At 41.6% G+C, this 17,374-nt stretch overlaps 1 protein-coding gene across 1 annotated transcript in view; it reads left to right on the top strand.

The window, feature by feature from the left end:
• Window positions 1-17,124, top strand: part of LOC139736611 (uncharacterized) — a 46,444-nt gene extending 29,320 nt beyond the window's left edge. Inside the window, exons 5-16 of the mRNA XM_071647357.1 lie at window positions 2,801-2,922; window positions 3,513-3,594; window positions 4,549-4,681; window positions 5,827-5,930; window positions 7,768-7,865; window positions 9,030-9,202; window positions 9,812-10,509; window positions 11,027-11,309; window positions 12,307-12,456; window positions 13,148-13,243; window positions 14,078-15,331; window positions 15,745-17,124. Of these exons, the coding sequence (XP_071503458.1) occupies window positions 2,801-2,922; window positions 3,513-3,594; window positions 4,549-4,681; window positions 5,827-5,930; window positions 7,768-7,865; window positions 9,030-9,202; window positions 9,812-10,509; window positions 11,027-11,309; window positions 12,307-12,456; window positions 13,148-13,243; window positions 14,078-15,331; window positions 15,745-16,337 (3,786 nt within the window). The 3' untranslated portion in view covers window positions 16,338-17,124. The remainder of the gene's footprint in view (window positions 1-2,800; window positions 2,923-3,512; window positions 3,595-4,548; window positions 4,682-5,826; window positions 5,931-7,767; window positions 7,866-9,029; window positions 9,203-9,811; window positions 10,510-11,026; window positions 11,310-12,306; window positions 12,457-13,147; window positions 13,244-14,077; window positions 15,332-15,744) is intronic.
• The last annotated feature ends 250 nt before the right edge of the window (window positions 17,125-17,374 follow it).

Here is a 17,374-nt window from a genome sequence, read left to right as displayed (position 1 = left end):
ACTGATAACAATACAAGTGGCAAACTTTAGAAGATAGTATACTGACCATTGGAGAGATTTTACCACTCATAGGAGTCACATGTTATTTTTTACCCTCAAAACTTCCCTGTAGTGTTTCTACAGATGCTATTGTGTCACCAGAAGTCTCTGAGTTTCAAAGTGCAATACCCCAGCCCCTGTAGAACCTTCAGTAGCAATGTGTCGATAATGAATCAGTGTTAGTTAAATTGCTATCTTCCTTTGCCCCTCAGGGTGATGCCAACAAGAAATTGGGCTGACCAACATTTATTTCACCCCCAGTACGAGACAGTGCATTAAAATCAAGAGAAGTCTGCAGTCAGTTTCCTTCAATAGCTTCAGTGTCACTTTGAACACTTCTTCATATGTGCTAAGTTAATATTGTGGAAATAAAACATTCCAGTAGATTTTAGACAACTTTCCATTTATCATCCGTATTTTGCTCCTTTACCAGAGTTTTTGTGGGAAATGCCACTCGTGCATACACTGTCGAGAGAAATAGCACATTATTTAATGCGTGTAATAATCCATCCATTCAATTTTGGTCTACTTTTGTGAGAGCTTATAAAGCATCTACGTATGATGTACATTGTATGTGTGGAAGATTGTAAGCTTTGCATGCACACTCACAATGTGGCTCTAATCTACTCACTATGCTATCTTTAATTCATTTGTCAAAATGAGCTGCTACAAGTATGAGGAGACCTGGATATTTCTCTTTAAAGGAGTTTTTTTTTTCTTGCTGGTAGAAAGAACTTGCATTATAAATGTCCAAATGCAGCTGTCGGTCTAGGTCAGTTGTTTTTGTGCAACCAGATACAGCCAGGAGGAAAGAGAACTGTCGTATAAAATATTACTGTGAGTATCTTTATGAGGCAGCATGGCATTACATGTGCATAGTCAGTGATAATACAGCGCAGCTGTTTGTGTGCAAGACCCTGGCATTACATTAAAATCTGCATTGTGTGTGCAAGTACTCTACCTGCACTTTTTAGCGTAGTTTATTGCCATGGCATGTAAACAGAGTATGAATGCACTCACAGTAGAAAAATTGAATTTGTGAATAACAAAGCAGCAAAACAGCAGCAAAACTTGCCCTGCATACATGTATCTGTACGTGCACACAGAATGTACACAATTCAAGTGAAAAGGTACTAAATGTAGAGCAATATGTAAGTGGAACATGTCTCTACTGCACAGTCCTACATCATTGCTGTAGTTCACTGTCCCTCCTCTATTATTGGGTCTGAGGAGTGATGAATCAAGGTGATATTGATGTACACTGTAGGCCAGAAGGAGCAGGGACAGTCCAAGAAGAGGCCTCTTTAAATTTTCTGCTTCTTACCACCCCCCCCCCCCCATTCCACGGGTTTTGACAGGCCTGACGAGGCAAGTAATTTATTACCATTTGCGGGAGGACCTCTTTCTACCCGCTGGCTAGACATTTGGAGGAATCTTCATGCCTCTCTCTACTGTATTGAGGCAGTGCTGACATTATGATAGTATCAGACCCCCTGCAGCAGTAGGTCTTTTTGAGAGAATATTAGGTCTTTGTGTTTCACATTATTTTGTTCCTCTCATTTTGAGGCATATGATGTGGTATTTATTACCCTGGGGTATCAACTAAGAATGCACCATTTTGCTGAATTTTTAAATTTTATTATAGTGCTGTATCCTGGGTTACCATAAACTAGGTGAGGGTAATTTTTGGCACTTTATGCAAGAACATTTTGAGATCTTAATACAACAATAAATGAACGCTTCTGAAAAAGCTGCTATTCTCACGAATTTGGCGATCACAGTTTGATCACTAATTTAAACAGCACAAATTTAGCACAAATAGCACAAATTTCAGTTTAGTGATACCTCACTGGTTTGTATAGAAACTGGTATTCATTTATACAGAATACAGAGCATAGCAAGTGTATTGGTAATGTGATTTATAGAGCTTGGAATGTATCTCATAATAATTTGTACAGAGTAGCATTTGGTACTGCAATTATGAACACTCATATCAATATCTTCTCTTTTTATTATACTGATCTTGATCTTTGTCATCATTTTATTTAAATTGTAATTATTGCAGAAATAGTTTCCTTGTATTGCATTGCAATCTGCTATGCATTTTTTATACCACTGCTACACAAAGTGTCTGGTGTATTAGTTTTCTTCCATAGAAGAGTAACAGAATACCATTTGAAATAGTTCCTTCACCTGAAATTGCTAATCAAATTCTAAGTTGAAAAATATTCCCTGTATTATATCATTATCAAAATCATCACTAACACTTTCTTTCTGCATTTCATTCTGAGATACAATGTAAATGACGCCATCCAAGGGTTTTCTTCGCATACAAACGGTCAAAGGACATGCCTGGACAATGTCAAAATGTCATACCTTCCTTCAAGGAAAGAGAGAATATCACAAGTTTTAGCAAAGTTTTACACAGATATAGGATTTCAGAAAAGTTGATGGACAATATCATAGATGTAATGAATTTCAGCTGTATGCAGTTGCCAGTATCCTTTGCCAATGGTGCTGTACATATCAAAATATGTCTAAAATATTGTAAATTGAGTATTTGACAGGAGCAGAGATAACAGGATTTTCAGTAGAGTGATCGTTTGAAAGATTCTGTGAGGTACAACAGACAGACCTTCATATTGCCTGCATTTCGCTGTAGAATTGAGAGACACTTTTATGCTCATCAAATTATGACTGGGACAAGTGCACATCTCAATGTTTTTCTTTTTCTCGCTTCATCATTCTTTATTGCACCCAGGTTGAAAATATTCTCCTCCATCGCAGCGGCAACTACATGCTGTGTGACTTTGGCAGTGCCACTGGGCGTGTCCTGGACCCCAAACATCACAGTGTCAACGACATCAAGGATGAAATAGAGAAGTAGGAAAGCTTATTGGCGTCTGTATGTCTCTCTCCTCTTTCTCTTTCTTTTCTTTTTCCTCTCAATCTCATTCTATTTCTCATACTTTCTTTCTCTATCTACATGTAAATGCACAATGTGGAAAGCTAACACGTGTATAATACTGTGCAGTGAAAGAGGAGCTTTTTTCAGGAATTTGATAACATGAAGAATTACAGAGTTTGCTTTAATCTGTAGTGAGCGCAGCAAGCCCTTGTTCAATGTGAATTATGTCTGCCATCACAAAGCATGGTAAGCTTTCTGCAGTTTTGTTATGAGATGGATCTTGAAATGATGGACATGCTGTTGGACCAGTATCCAAATGAGCACTTGGTCAGTTCTTAAAGGATTGCAAATTCAGATTAAGTGTATTTTCATGAACATTGAAAGATTAGTGAGCCTGTCTCATGAGGGCTTTGTATGTTTAATTATCTACATGATAATGTAGTTCTGTTCCTGGTGTCATGCGTCTTCTTGTTGATAGTTCTCCATTTGCTTCGTGTCTTTCTACTGATGTGCATTTTTTTTTCTCTGTCTCTTTTTCATTCTTCCTCATCATCATCAATCTCAGGTACACCACAGTGTCATATCGCTCCCCTGAAATGATTGATCTGTACTCGGAGAAGCCCATTACGACCAAGGCTGATATATGGGTGAGTGTGCCACAGTGCAAATAGGGGCCGAAAACGTGGTACTCCACATTCTCCTTTCCAAGAAACGCCTCTGTCTGCAAGAGAAGAGCAACCAAGATTGATGCCCAACCAGTTCCAAAACTTCCATTTGCTTATTAGGTCACTTGATGCATGTACTTTTAATGAAGTGATTCTTGTATCCTTTTTCTAGCACTTTCTATAATACTTTATCATGAGGTTGTTGTTTACTGTATGTCAGGTACCTTTGCAAAATTTATTGACTAAAACACTACTTTCTTCACCAAGAAGAAAAGGAAATATTTTTCAGAACCTACTTTGAGAGTACTGTCAGTCACCATCAGGTAATGTGACATTTACAAACAATGCCTGACGTATACCAGTGATGTGATACACATTCGTAGTTGAATGATAATAAGCTGTGTTTTATATAGTACAGTCATAAAATGCTCATCAGTCAACTTAACATGATGAAACTGCCATAACTACAAGCTCAAAAACAAAATGTGAGCTTCTCAAGATTCTTTTTGAAATTAGGTACTGAGGGTGATGAGTGGGGTTCCTTTGGCAATGTATTCAACAATGTGGGGGCACAAAGTACAGCCTTTATCGTCATGTGCGGTACTTGAAGCACTGTGATATCTGTCATGGAGTACAGTTCGTAATGTTATTTATCCGTTGAAGTGTCTATCATAGATGGGAAATACGTGTTGTAGCAAAATCAAACCGTCCTCAACGGGTTAAAGATTGGGAGAGTGTAAGATCAGGAGATAAATGTATGGGAGCATAAGCACTTGAAAACCAAGAATGATATTTTATTTGTGACAGGAAATGCAAGTAATGTGACATGTTTGCATGCTAAATCGTAATTACATTAAGACTACCAATGAGTTGTTTATATTCATCTTCAAGAGAATGTTCCGCTTGTCTCTTCCCTGTATTATTATTATCATGCAGGCTCTGGGTTGTATGCTGTACAAGTTGTGCTTCTTTACGCTCCCGTTTGGTGAGAGCAGCCTGGCGATCCAGAGCGGCAATTTCACGATACCAGACAATTCCAAGTACTCCAAAGAGATGCACATCCTCATTCGTAAGTGTGTGCAATAAAGAATTGCCAACCTGGGTTATGTTTATGTTTGCTGTCCTGGCCATGCATGTGGTCTTCAAAAGTTAAAGAATAATCAGAGTTGATGTGGCATTATACTCAGTGATAGTTTGTTTATGAAGCTCTCATATTTCACTAGTGTCAGTTTCCAGATTTATCCTGTTAATCATTAGCGATGAAGAGTGTGAGAGAGAGAGAGAGAGAGAGAGAGAGAGAGAGAGAGAGAGAGAGGGAGGGAGAGTGAGAATGGCTGAGACTCCTATACAAGTTGCCTGTACCACTAGCCTCTTGTATTATGGTACGTAATACAGCCATAACCCAAACCTGTTGGCAAATCTCAGAATGATGTATATTTGATAGCAATTTTTTGCCAAGTCTTATGTAAATAAATGATGTTGTTCTGTTTCACATTTTGTATCACAATCATAATATGATCAGTCCTGAATCTCAGAATTATGTATGTGTGATATCTTCCATTTGTAGCCAAGGTTTATAATGATGAATCTTTTGTTCAGTGTGGTAACCCTACTCCCAATTCCATATGATTCTTGTAATCATATATATGTTTGATATGTTGAATTTGTGGCCAGTTCTAATGAAGAGGATTATTTTTGTATTCTGTATCACAGCCATAACCCAATCCTGTTCATGATTCTCAGAATTTGTTAAATATCTTTACTTAGTGGCCTTGTCTCATAAAGTTGTGTGTGAATCTGTTTTGCCCCATATCACAATTCAAAAGTGATTATGGTTATGAATCTTCGAATCATATTCGTTTGTTGATATATTCAATCTATGGTCAGGGCAAGTGGTATCATAAAGTTATGTAGCACCCTGCATATGCTTTATGAAATGTTGCAGTACCAAGCTATGTTAACTGTTCTCGTATGATTATCATATGATTCATATTATTGACATTGTTAGGATTTCAGGACTAAGTAAAGAGGACCAAATTAAACATATAATGTAGGATTAACTTCTAGCTGTGTATCTACACACTATTACACAGGTCCAGATACCATACATAATCTGTTTTGTATTTGTGGGCTTTTTTGTGCATTGGTTTGTGCACATATTTCCATTCGCTCATAGTATGACCTCTAATTGGTTTGTCTTCCATCTGTTGCTAGGTTACATGCTGGAGGTGGATCCCGAGCGGAGACCAGACATCTTCCAGGTTTCTTATCTGGCATTCAAGGCAGCTGGGCTGGAAACACCTATCCAGAATCTCCATGTAAGAAACTTATCAAACAATCTCATTCTATCTCCCTTGAGCACCCGATATTTGTTTAATGTTTCAGTTCATGTATTCCTTCTAAATTCTCTGTCCAAGTGCTACAGCTCCATTATTCTTGGAATCACGTACTGTGAGTACTTAGATAATTGACTTATGCTGTTAGTCAGGAGTGTAGTTTCCTATCATATTCCCCTGCTTTAAAGGGAACGCAAACCCAAAGAGCAATGTGGTTTGAGTGAAAGCAGCATCATTAGTAGAACACATCAGTGAAAGTTTGAGGAAAATAGGGCAATCGATGCAAAAGTTATGAATTTATAAAGTTTTGGTGTTGGAACCGCTGGATGAGGAGACTACTAGAGGTTATGACGTGTGAGTGGACAACAATACAAAGAAAATATGAAGAAAATTCAACAAAAATTCACTTTTCTAGCATTATAAAAGAGTACTTGACTAACCGCTTTCAGAAAGCAGGGGGAATAATTGCTACCCTTAACATATGTCAGTATCAAGTTGATGGAATTTGTAATTTTCATTCAAAATGAATTTTTGTGGAATTTTCTTTATATTTTCTTTATATTGTTGTCCACTCATACGTCATAACCTCTAGTAGTCTCCTCATCCAGCGGTTCCAACACCAAAACTTTAAAAATTGATAACTTTTGCATCGATTGTGCGATTTTCCTCAAACTTTCACTGATGTGTTCTACTAATGTTGCTGCTTTCACTCAATCCACATTGCTCTTTGGGTTTGCGTTCCCTTTAAACAAATATTTGTCTTTTGTGTCAGTCATTCAGTCCATTCTGCTTTGGTTCTCACCCTTGGCGGGTAGGGGGGGGGGAGAATGAGGAGTCTGCAAAATGGTGCTGTAAGAAGGACTAGAGTGATAGCACTTTATATGGGTGACTGTACTAAGATTAAATGCCTCTATGGAACCCTTTCCGTTTCCATGTTTATGCAGAGGAAAGAAAGGTATCTTTGTTGGTCAAGATAAGACGTCAAAGTGGTGGAATGCTGTGATATGTTCTCCATATGAGGCAATTTAAACTCAATTTCGTTGATTCTCTGTGTAAACCATCATGATGTTCCATGACATGGGACTTTGATGTTTGTAAGATATTTGATAAGAATAGATACTGCGCTTTTGTTGACTTGCTGAAATGGAAAAAGAAAAAAACAGACATTTCAGTTGGGGGAAAAAAGGAAACATAGTAAAGATTGCCTTGAGAAGTGAATAATAACTTTGCACTTATATGCTTGCTTCTTCTGGTAATCATAATCGTCCTCTTTTATTTCAGTATAGTCCTCTTGATTTCAGAGAGTGTAGGAGTACTCCTTGCTCACAATGCCAGTACCATGTAAGTTGCATGGTTTACATATTCTTTTACAAGCAGTGGCTTCATGTTCAACAGATTCCAATTTCGGTATACTGTTCCGAGTGTGTTTCTGCACAGTTTGCTAACGTCATGAAAATCATTTGTGTGTTTACCTTCTCTTTAACTCAAAAGTTTGTGGAGAAAGAGAAAGTCGGTACACTTTCCTGCCATTGTCTGCTTTGTGTCAGCTGTGGTCCCTGATAAGCAGATTGAGGGCTTGTCCTGATACGCTTAAAGACCCAGTCCCTTATTTGCAGTAAGCAAATTGACAATAGAATGTGGTTATAAGCGTGATGGTTTTGTAGAGTGTGCATGGGTTTTACATGATGTTCCTGTTCTATGAATAAGTGTTAATCATGTTGTTTGAACCCAGTTTTAAGTGCATCCCATCATTTGTTTCTCAATTTCCAAACTGAAATCCCCCCCCCCTCCTTACCAACAAAAAAACCCCAAAACACAGAAATCGCCCATTCCTGACATCAGCAAGCTTCCCCTACCTTTGACGGAGAGCGAACAGCGTCAGCAACATTCCAGAAACAAAGCCAACAATCAGAACAGGTAAGACGGAAATTCAGTGTTTCCTCCCACCAAATTGTATGTTACCTCAGAGAGGGGAGCTGGCAGTTATGATGGGCAAATTTTGAGACGGCTGAAGCCACTGAAATTTGACAAATTAATCATGATGTGCAAACAGTAATGGATGTCTGTAAGCATGACACTAAATCGAAAGATATTTCCCTTAGAAGTCAATGTATATAGACAGTAGAAAAATGTCTGCACGTTGAGAAATTGAAAGATCACACAATTTTTTTTTTTTTGCCCGTCTTTTTCCATTGTATACACCAGATATTGTAACCCTAGTAAACACTTCTGTAGCTGCGAGGATTGTGCTGTGAAGTTGTCAAGTTTACAGACAGCGGACAGATCTGGAGTGGTTGCTAAGGTTTTAGTTCTAGTTTATGAATTGTAGCCTGGCCCACACTGGAGTTATTTGCTATGCGCAACCCTCCTTCTCATGATGGCAGATTAATTGATCACTGAGGTCGGCTCTATTTTCACTGCCGTTCTTCCAGCCTACCTTCACCATCGTCTCAAATGACTTCCTCTCAGGGGGGTCACATGACATGTGATGTCTTATTTATATTTTGATTGATGTCCTTCTTTCTTTTTTACCCCTCAGAGTCGTGTGCCCTATCTTTTTTTTTTTTTTACCCTGTAGCTCTGAACGTGATGAGTGTATATCAGAATGTTGCAGATCACCTGCAAGATGGATGCTTGCTATCACATAGAAGTGATGCTTTTGAAGCTCAACTACGCATCGGCTCCTTTTAGCGAATTCCCCAAATGTTTCCGTGTAGCTACCAAAGATGAGCAAGTCACAGCTTAAGATAGGTCATGCATTTAGTTGTATGGTTAAAACTCTATGTCGAGTAAAAGGCATAGACCAGTCATATTCAACATGTGCTGATAATGAAGGAAATTTCTTCTTATTGTGGGCAGGAACAAAAGTTGATGAAAATATTACCCATTTCATCTTCCTGATTGATCTTACTGATTGATCCCAACATGACTGCTCTTTAACCCGTTGAAGACTTGTCCCGAGTATACCCGGGTAGGTGTCTATGGGATATTTGTGTTGTAGCAAAATCAGCTCATCTTCAATGGGTTAAACATTTAAAATTTTTCCTCCTTCAACCCTTCATCAACTCTCCCTCATATCAGAACCCAGGCTGCACCAATGGAGGTTAGCACCTCGGTCACACCCAGGCAGCGACCCAAGGGATCCCAGCACGGAGGGGCTCCCCCCTCCGCCAGGGGGCTTTCCCTCCCAACCCCGACCTCGGTATCTCGGCAGCGCTCGACGAAGCAGACACAGCAGGCTGTTGCAGCACAGAGTGAGTTGGCACAGGGAGGGGAAACCCCCCTGCTCCCCAGCAGCAGATAGTGGGGAGAGGGAAAAAAGGGGAAAAAAAGGGAAAAGATTTTGAGGCTACTAATTGTTCAAAAGAAAAAAATAAATGAAACTGCATGTTTATAAATGAGTGACAGTGAATAAGTGGATGAGTTGGAACTCCTCGGGACTGAAGAAAGTGCTTAGACCCAACCATACTGTAAACGTTGATATTTTCGTGTGATTGATTTTTCGCACTTAGTGGCTCAAAAAACATACTCGCGGGTTCTTGAATTCGCGCTACGCAATTGTCAACCCGTTCCCAATGTGCAGAGAAAACTGTGAAAATATTTTCACGGGTTTTAGAATTTGCGCAAGCCAGAAGTAGCGCGAAATTTGCGAAAATTAATGTACCGTGAAAATTTCTGCGTTTACAGTGTTCAACTCTTATGAGAATTATATTTCTTTTTTTTTTTCTTTTTAAACTGATGTGATTTTTCAATTGTTTGGAATAGTTCAAGCTGTAATTGAATGTACATATGTTTTAATGTGCTGATCTTTCCTGGAGTGGTCCATTTGAATGTTGTATTTGATGTGTTGCATTCATGTGCAGGATTGAGTCCACCTCAAGTTCAACCACAACAAGCAATGCAGCAACAACCACAGCAGCAGCAACATCAACATCAACAGCAACAGCAACAGCAACAGCAACAGCAACTGTTGCAAGAACAACAATTAGCACAGCAGAAAAACCAAAGACTTCTTGCCCTTGCCAAGCAACATCAACAGCAGCAACAGCAGCAGCAGCAGCAGCCACAGCCACAGCCACAACAGCAGCAACAAGTACCATTCAACAACGCAAAGGCACAGCCAGGCTATGGTCAGCAGCAACAAGTTGCTGCTTTCATGCCGGGACAGCCTCCCCAGCAAGTGGCGTTTGCTGCTCAGCCACCCTACCAGCAACAGTTTCAGCAGCCACAGCCGCCGCAGCCAGGATTTGGACAGCATGGAGCCTTCACAAGACCACAGCAACTGACCTTTGAGCAGCAAGCCAGCATACAGGCTCAATACGCTCAACAGCAAGCGGCTCTTCAACAGCAGCAACAGCAACAAGCAGCACTACAACAGCAGCAGCAAGCAGCACTACAACAGCAGCAGCAAGCAGCACTACAACAGCAGCAGCAAGCAGCACTACAACAGCAACAGCAGCAGGCAGCCTTTCAGCAGCAGCAGGCACTGTTACAGCAACAACAAGCAGCATACCTCAGCCAGCAGGCTGCGCTGGAGCAACAGGCTGTGTTGCAGCAACAGGTGAATTGATTTTTTCATGATAGATTGTAGACTATTGAGCAACATAGTTTAATATCTATAGAATAAAAAAAGAAATTTAGTTACAGGCTGTCTATGATATACTTAGAAATATTGAAATATTAAAAGTTGATTAAGTTGATATATTAAATGTAAGTATGCTAACTCAAGAGAGAAAATTATCAAAATGCCTGATATTGAAGAATATGGAAATAGAAATAATATTCTGCAAATTAGTACCAACTTGTCATATATTACTCCTATCATTAATCCATGTAATCGAAGCAATGGGTGAGATTGGCATCAGCTTCTTTATTATTACTTTTGCCAGCCTAATTAAAATACTTGAAAAGAAAATGTGTGCATCTCAAAGCACAAATTTGCAATTAACCATCCATTGCTGTTCCACAAACACCTTTCTAGATTTATCCATTTTTTATTCAAACATGGTTGGTAAAGGGTGAGGGTACCACTCTGTCCGTTCAGGATTTGTAACTGTATCCACTTTCCCCCATCACAGCAGCAACTAGCTTACCAGCAACAGCAGCAGCAACAGGCAGCTGCACAGCTGGCTTCCCAACAACAGCAGTACCAGGCCTCGTCCCCACCACCCTATGCCCAGCCACCACAGTTTCTGCCCCCAGAGCAGCAGGCCCTGTACCAGCAGGCCCAGCAGGCCCAGCAGGCCCAACAGGCAGTGCTCCAGCAGCAGCAGCAGCAGCAGCAGCAGTATTTGCAGGCCCAAGCGCAGGCCCAGGCCTTGGCCCAGGCTGGGGCCTCAGCCGTGGGTACTCTGGTAGAAGGTATGTGGTGTCATTTTTCTCTGTAACTTATGTACCAGAAGGTTCTAAAACCGGACATTGTTTCCCTTGGGCGTATGTTCTTTGGGCAGGTTATGCTATCATGATGTGTTGTATATGCCACGCATATCCCACGTGTGATATTTCGTGAACTGGGACTTGTAAGACAACTTCGCGAAGTTCTGTGAATTCACAATCAAGAACAACATTAATGGAATGAGAAAGAAATTTATAATCTTCTTTTAAGAGAAAAGTTGGCAATTTCCCACCTTTGATAGGATACACAGGGTATTTGTGCTGCATTAGGCAATATTTTCATAAATTTCATGATTATTTGGTTTACTCATGAAGTTCACAAAAATAGATACACCATGTATACAGTTGTTTTCTTCTTTATGTGTACAGTGGAGGGTAGTGAGTGTTGCTTTAGGGTATGTGAAGTTCAAAATGTAACGTGATTAAGAAGAGTGTTTGAATTCGAGAGGATTCCAACCATTCTAGTAGAGTCACAAAGTAGACACTGGACTTTTCACTATTTGGTTTTAGCCATGAGTCATTTCAAAACCATCTTCAAGGACTGTGGCTTTTGTAGATCGCCTTTTCTTCCCTCAAAGAAGGCATTTATTGTTAAGCCATCACAAGTACTTCCCCGCAAATCTGTATCCTGTGTGGTATATTTGGACAGAGAGAGTCTAAAATCAAAGAGTTGTACAATAGAATTAGCTCTGTGAAGGGGTTGTCCTCAAGTATCACTCTCCATTATCTGAATAGATTCCATTACTGTCTACATCAGTCACTCTGCCATGGGAAGATTCATGTCAACTTTCCTATACCCAAGGTTTGCTTTGGAGCGTTAGCTTTGTATGGTTATTCTTTCCTTGCTACATGTTTAACTTGCTTCCTCTTTATTCACTAGAGCTGCAATAAAAATGTGAGGATGATCCACTTTTTTTTCCCCTTCTTTCTCCCATTTTCCCGTCCCCTCTCCACTGAAACAAAGTTGACACAGCCCATGTGTCACCGGTGCAGGAACTAGCGAGTCCAACGAATCCCTTTGGACAAAACCAAGTCGTGCTTTCAGTTTTGAACACTGCGGCGACCGAGGAGGACTTGGATAGTGAATTTGATCAGCTCAGGAAAGTCAGTCCAGGTATGCAAGAAAATCCTGACTCAATTGTATGACTCCTCCAGACTTTGATGCTAGATGCAGTATATCATGTCCTTTTGTTAACCCTCAATCTTATTCCTTTTTTTTTTTAGGGGGGGGGGGATCAAGCTGAATATCTTGAAAGTAACTTAATTATAGATCTAATGAATGTCAAAGATCCAGATAAATTTACACTATCTCTGTTCAAAGAAAGGTGTTATGGAGCCAGTTGCCTAGAGAAACAACGATGTGTCCTAGGTGAATGGTCAAAGTTGAGTTCTGAAATGATATAGTATTTGCCAAAGCTGAAACAACACTTCATTGAATTTATAGTAGACTTGCTATGGGGTTGTACTATCACAGATCAATGCCTTGAGATGATTTTGAGCCTCAGTCTGCTATTAGTCAGAAATGGCACTGACCTGGTGATTTTACAGAAGGAAAAAAAAAGTGACTGGAAAGCAGCTTATTTTTTTCCTCTCTCTTATCATATGGACCAACAGTCTAAACAGGTCTACAAATGGGAGAAAGCGTGTAAACTGAGATTTTAAAGAAAATTAATGCCCTGTGTCTTTTTGGAGTTTGTAAACTGTTCCCTTCCAGTAAACCTGCCTTGTCACTCCCAGCTCAATATGCACATGCTTCATTTGTGCTCATGTATGTTTCCATACTCTGTTGACATTCTCCCCCCAAGAAACCACGGTAAACGTGCCACAGCTGTCAGTACAGGATGTCCCCGCTCAACCCCTGGCCACTGACGCCTTTGGTGCGGTCCCTTTCAACTTGAGAGGTGAGACACTTACAGGAAGTCTGTAAAGAAAGTTAGATCATGTTTGATATCAGACATCTTGATCTGTTGTTGTTATTCCCTCTCAGTATTGGTATTTCAATATATTCGTAGTGCCATGTTGCCTGTATCAAAAGAGAGACCCTCTGAAGTAGAATTTAAGGATATTGGGAACCTTGTCATTCTCCTTCTTTTAAAAAAAAATAGGACTAGATAAAAGAATGACGTAGCTTGATTCATGATGGTAGCTGGCTTGATGTCACCTAGACAACTGTAGCTGGTGATGGGATGACGAGGTGGTTTAAAAAGGTAATTTACCCAAACATATCCTAGTATGTGAATTCTACTAATGTAGAACAAGTGTTATGAAGTAAAGTTTGGTTAATTCCATATGTTGTTGCCCTCTCTTGTTTGTCACTCTTCCACAGTTCGTAATGTCAGAATTGTGAGAAAGGTTTTAGTGAAGTTGTTGCTTCTGTTGTTATTGAAAGTACACAGTTTGACATGTTGCTCAGATTTGTTTATGGCAAATATTCTGCTTACTTCCTGGTGGAGTCATGCCAAGAGCTCTTTTGTTGTCCAAGAAAAATTCATTAGTTTGAAATTATGTTTAAATTGGCTTAATATTTGTAGTAATGGTGATATGACAATCGATCAATGTTGACATTCAAGATTTAGTAACTATTAAACAGACTTGCAAATTTTCGATCATCTTTCTGTCTCTACTGATTTTTGTAGAAGTTTTAGGGAAACTTCCCCTTCAAGGACCCTTTAAAAGTATGACTTACCACTGAGTCCATCAAACCACTCATCTCATTGCTTGCAACCTTCTCACAGATCGACCTCAGTCCAGCAGTGCAGCTGAAATGGAATTGATAGCCAGTGTAGGTGCCTCTCAGCCTCCACCAGCCATTGGTCAAGTAATGGAGACATCCCCACCCCTTGCAGGAGGAGAGGCAGCGGAATCCCAGCCCTCTGGGAAGGCTGTGGATGTCTTTGGTGCAACCCCTTTTGGCCTGCCAGATGGCAAGGTGCAGCAGCCCTCCCAGACCCAGCCGCATGTCCAGCAGCAGCGCAACATGAGCCCAAGGGAAGCAGACTTTGTGGGCGTCACTGCGGCAGAACCTCAGCCGGAGTCGGCGTCCACGCCCCGCATCACGGTCGGCTTTGACGATGACTTTGTCAGAGACGGCAAGGCGGACGGCTTCAATTTGGACCGCTCCCAGCGAGAGCTGGATGAATTTGGAGCCAAGCCATTTGGGACAGTCAGGCAGGACTGCGGCAGCGAGTCCAGCAGCGACCATGAAGGGGAGCGACTGTCCAGCAGCTTGCGAGACTTCAGCTACGACACCTTTGACAGTGACTCCATCGACATTCGCAAAGATGAGGAGCATGCCCACAGGGGGCTCCTTGATCAGGAGGAGTCCTCGGAAGAGGAGTCCGATGATGACTCGGACCACCATGACTTTGATGAGGTAGGGGCCCAGCCCCTGATGAGCGATGATGGTCATGGTCTGTCGGACAAGGAGTTAGCCAGCCTTAATTTACGTGAGGATCTGCCTTTGAAGAAGGTTCCCAAGAAGGAGCCACCAGTTGCCAAACTCATCGACATGACCGACGATGACCCCTTCGGCCAAGCCCCTTTCAAGGCCAAGACGGGGAGCCTGAAACGTGCCACAGAACCAGTTGGCATGTGTGCCCTCACCCCTCCAATCTCGCCTCCCATGCAGGAGGAGGACCCATTTGGTGAGGCTCCATTCAACCCCCGCAGTGGGCTCCAGAGGGAGACGAGCAAGACGTCTGTGGGCTCGACTGGTTCTGATGTCTTCTCCAAAGCGCCCTTCCAGATGTCCTCCAAGAAGCGTCAGGGCACAGGGTCGGATGCCAGGAAGGCCAAAACTCAGCATGTCTCTGGCGAGCAGACTGCTCTCGGCAATCCAACTCCTCCCATTTCGCCAACAGAGCTTGGGGTGCAGGCTGTGTCTTCCAAGGTGGCCAAGCAACAGGCCGATATGTTTGGGGCAGTTCCTTTTGACACCGTCGCTTCTCAAGTCTCAGACTCTCAGGAGGGCAAAGAGTCTACCCAGCCAGGTATGTTCTTTGATTTGTGTAGTCAGGAGTTCTCCTTTCAATAGAGTTCCTTTAAAAATCCTGTATAAGTCTGTGATGCTCTAGATAGTATTGGGAAGATCCCTGTCCATATTTTGTTCAACATTGACAAAACAAGCTAAACAAAATTCATGTTGATATGGAAGCCTCCCTTATCTATGAGAACTCCACATGAGTGAGGGAAACCATGGTGGAGAGTGTAGGATTGTGAATCAAGTTCAAGTAACTCTCAGCATCCAGTTCCATCTGTGGAAATATAATGACCTGACAGACTCTTCAGCAATCAAAAGGTCAAATATTGAGTACATTACAAGGCATAGGATGAGTATGTTGCCTTTATCATTCCTTGAAGTTTAAACTTCTCTCCTTAATTTCATGTCCCTTAATCTCTCAAGGTCCTGCCAGCCATAAACGTCCCCATGTGGTCAGTACAGCGGTAGGTGTGCGCCGTTCGAGTCGCACATCTTCTGGGGGACGGAGGAGACGCAGTGGCAGCAACAGTTCAAGGTCCTCGCGGCGCAGCAGCTCCAGCTCAGCATCCAACTCGCTCAAGTCCAGTCCAGGCAGCCAGCCGAGGCTTCAGGGTTCACAGGACAGTCTCGATGCCTTCGGCTCACGTCCCTTCATCCAAGATGATGATGCCCAGTGCAAGCTGGTGGAGGGCAGACTCGGCTTCGAGGATGTGTTCGCCCGGAAGCTCACGCCGCCGCAGATGCACAAGCAGTTCGAACTGCCACTGACACAGCAACAGTGCCGTGTGGATGACTTTGGGGCCGCGCCCTTCACGAGCCCGGAGTCTCCGCCCGCAGCCCGAGCCCCAGATGACGTAGATCCATTCGGAGCAGCACCATTCCGCCCGCCTCCAGTTGCTGGCCAGCTGAAGCGACAAGGTGCCAGAAAGGCCAGAGGGTCCGTTGACGACCAGGGCGCGATGGAGAAGACCAAGTATGCTCCAAGGCAACGCCGGAGCTTTCAGACCGATCTCTAAGCACCTTTTCTCCCCGGGCTTGAATGTTCTTTGTCAGCTGGCATGCCACTCTAGGTGACAGGCAAGTTCCACAGTCAAGTGTATTTGCCAAATTTTTTATCCCTCCCTTTACAGTGACATGCTATTGAAGGTGTCTAGCATGTGGATGTGTGTGAGGGCAGACTACCCCCTTCCCCAAATTAAAAAAAAAAACCACACACATTACATGCTGAAATACACAGAGTCATGTTGGTGATGTTGATTCTGAGTAAGTCATGGTCAGTTCATATTTACTTCCATTTTTTAAGTTTCATTATTTCCTTTTGGAAAATGCAGAAGAGAGAAGAGTTGAAATCTGACAAATCAAAGCACACTTAGCTCAAATTCACTACAAGCCATGCTTTACATAAACTTGATTGATTCAGAACTGAAATGTTGAATTGCCTGAATGCCTTGTTGATTCTCACCTGCACTGAACGTGTATACTGAGCAACCTCTCTAAATGTTGAAAATGGATATCACAGCATCAGATTATGGTCGACTGGGTTCTTCAGACAAACTTCTTCTCTGTTTCTCTCCAAAAAAGGTTGTTTCTCTGTTACAGATGCAGTTCTGTGTTTAGCACAAATGTGTCATTAGGGGGTATGTATGCTATCTGTTGAGTGTATCTGTGATTGGTAAATGAACATACTTCTCTACATAGCATTAAGGGAAGGCATCTAGCAAACTGATGGCATTGTTGGAACACAATGAAAGACCTGCAGGCCCATTGCGACATCGGCTAGTGTGTGATTTGAATGGATATTTTAGTAGCCTAGCCCGTTTGATAGATAATTGTCGAAAAGGATCCATCATTAACAGTAATTGTTATATGCCAAGTTGTTCTTACGTTATCTAATGACTATTACACAAGTATTGAATATGGTGTAGTGTGTTTCTATCCTGTTCTTCGTGAATAGACATAAATTTATATATATCTATATATATTTGTACATTACAGACAAAACGCTGTGGTTAAAATCTAGTTTTGTAAAGCGGTAATGTCGTGTTTTGGGGAT

The sequence above is a fragment of the Diadema antillarum genome, unplaced genomic scaffold (genome assembly GCF_040938485.1).
Source record: "Diadema antillarum isolate AM-2024a unplaced genomic scaffold, OU_Dant_1.0 seq00000658_RagTag, whole genome shotgun sequence".
In the NCBI taxonomy this organism is placed as follows: domain Eukaryota; kingdom Metazoa; phylum Echinodermata; class Echinoidea; order Diadematoida; family Diadematidae; genus Diadema; species Diadema antillarum.
The sequence above is the reverse complement of the archived record's forward strand: the minus strand, read 5'-3'. Positions and strand labels throughout refer to the sequence as shown.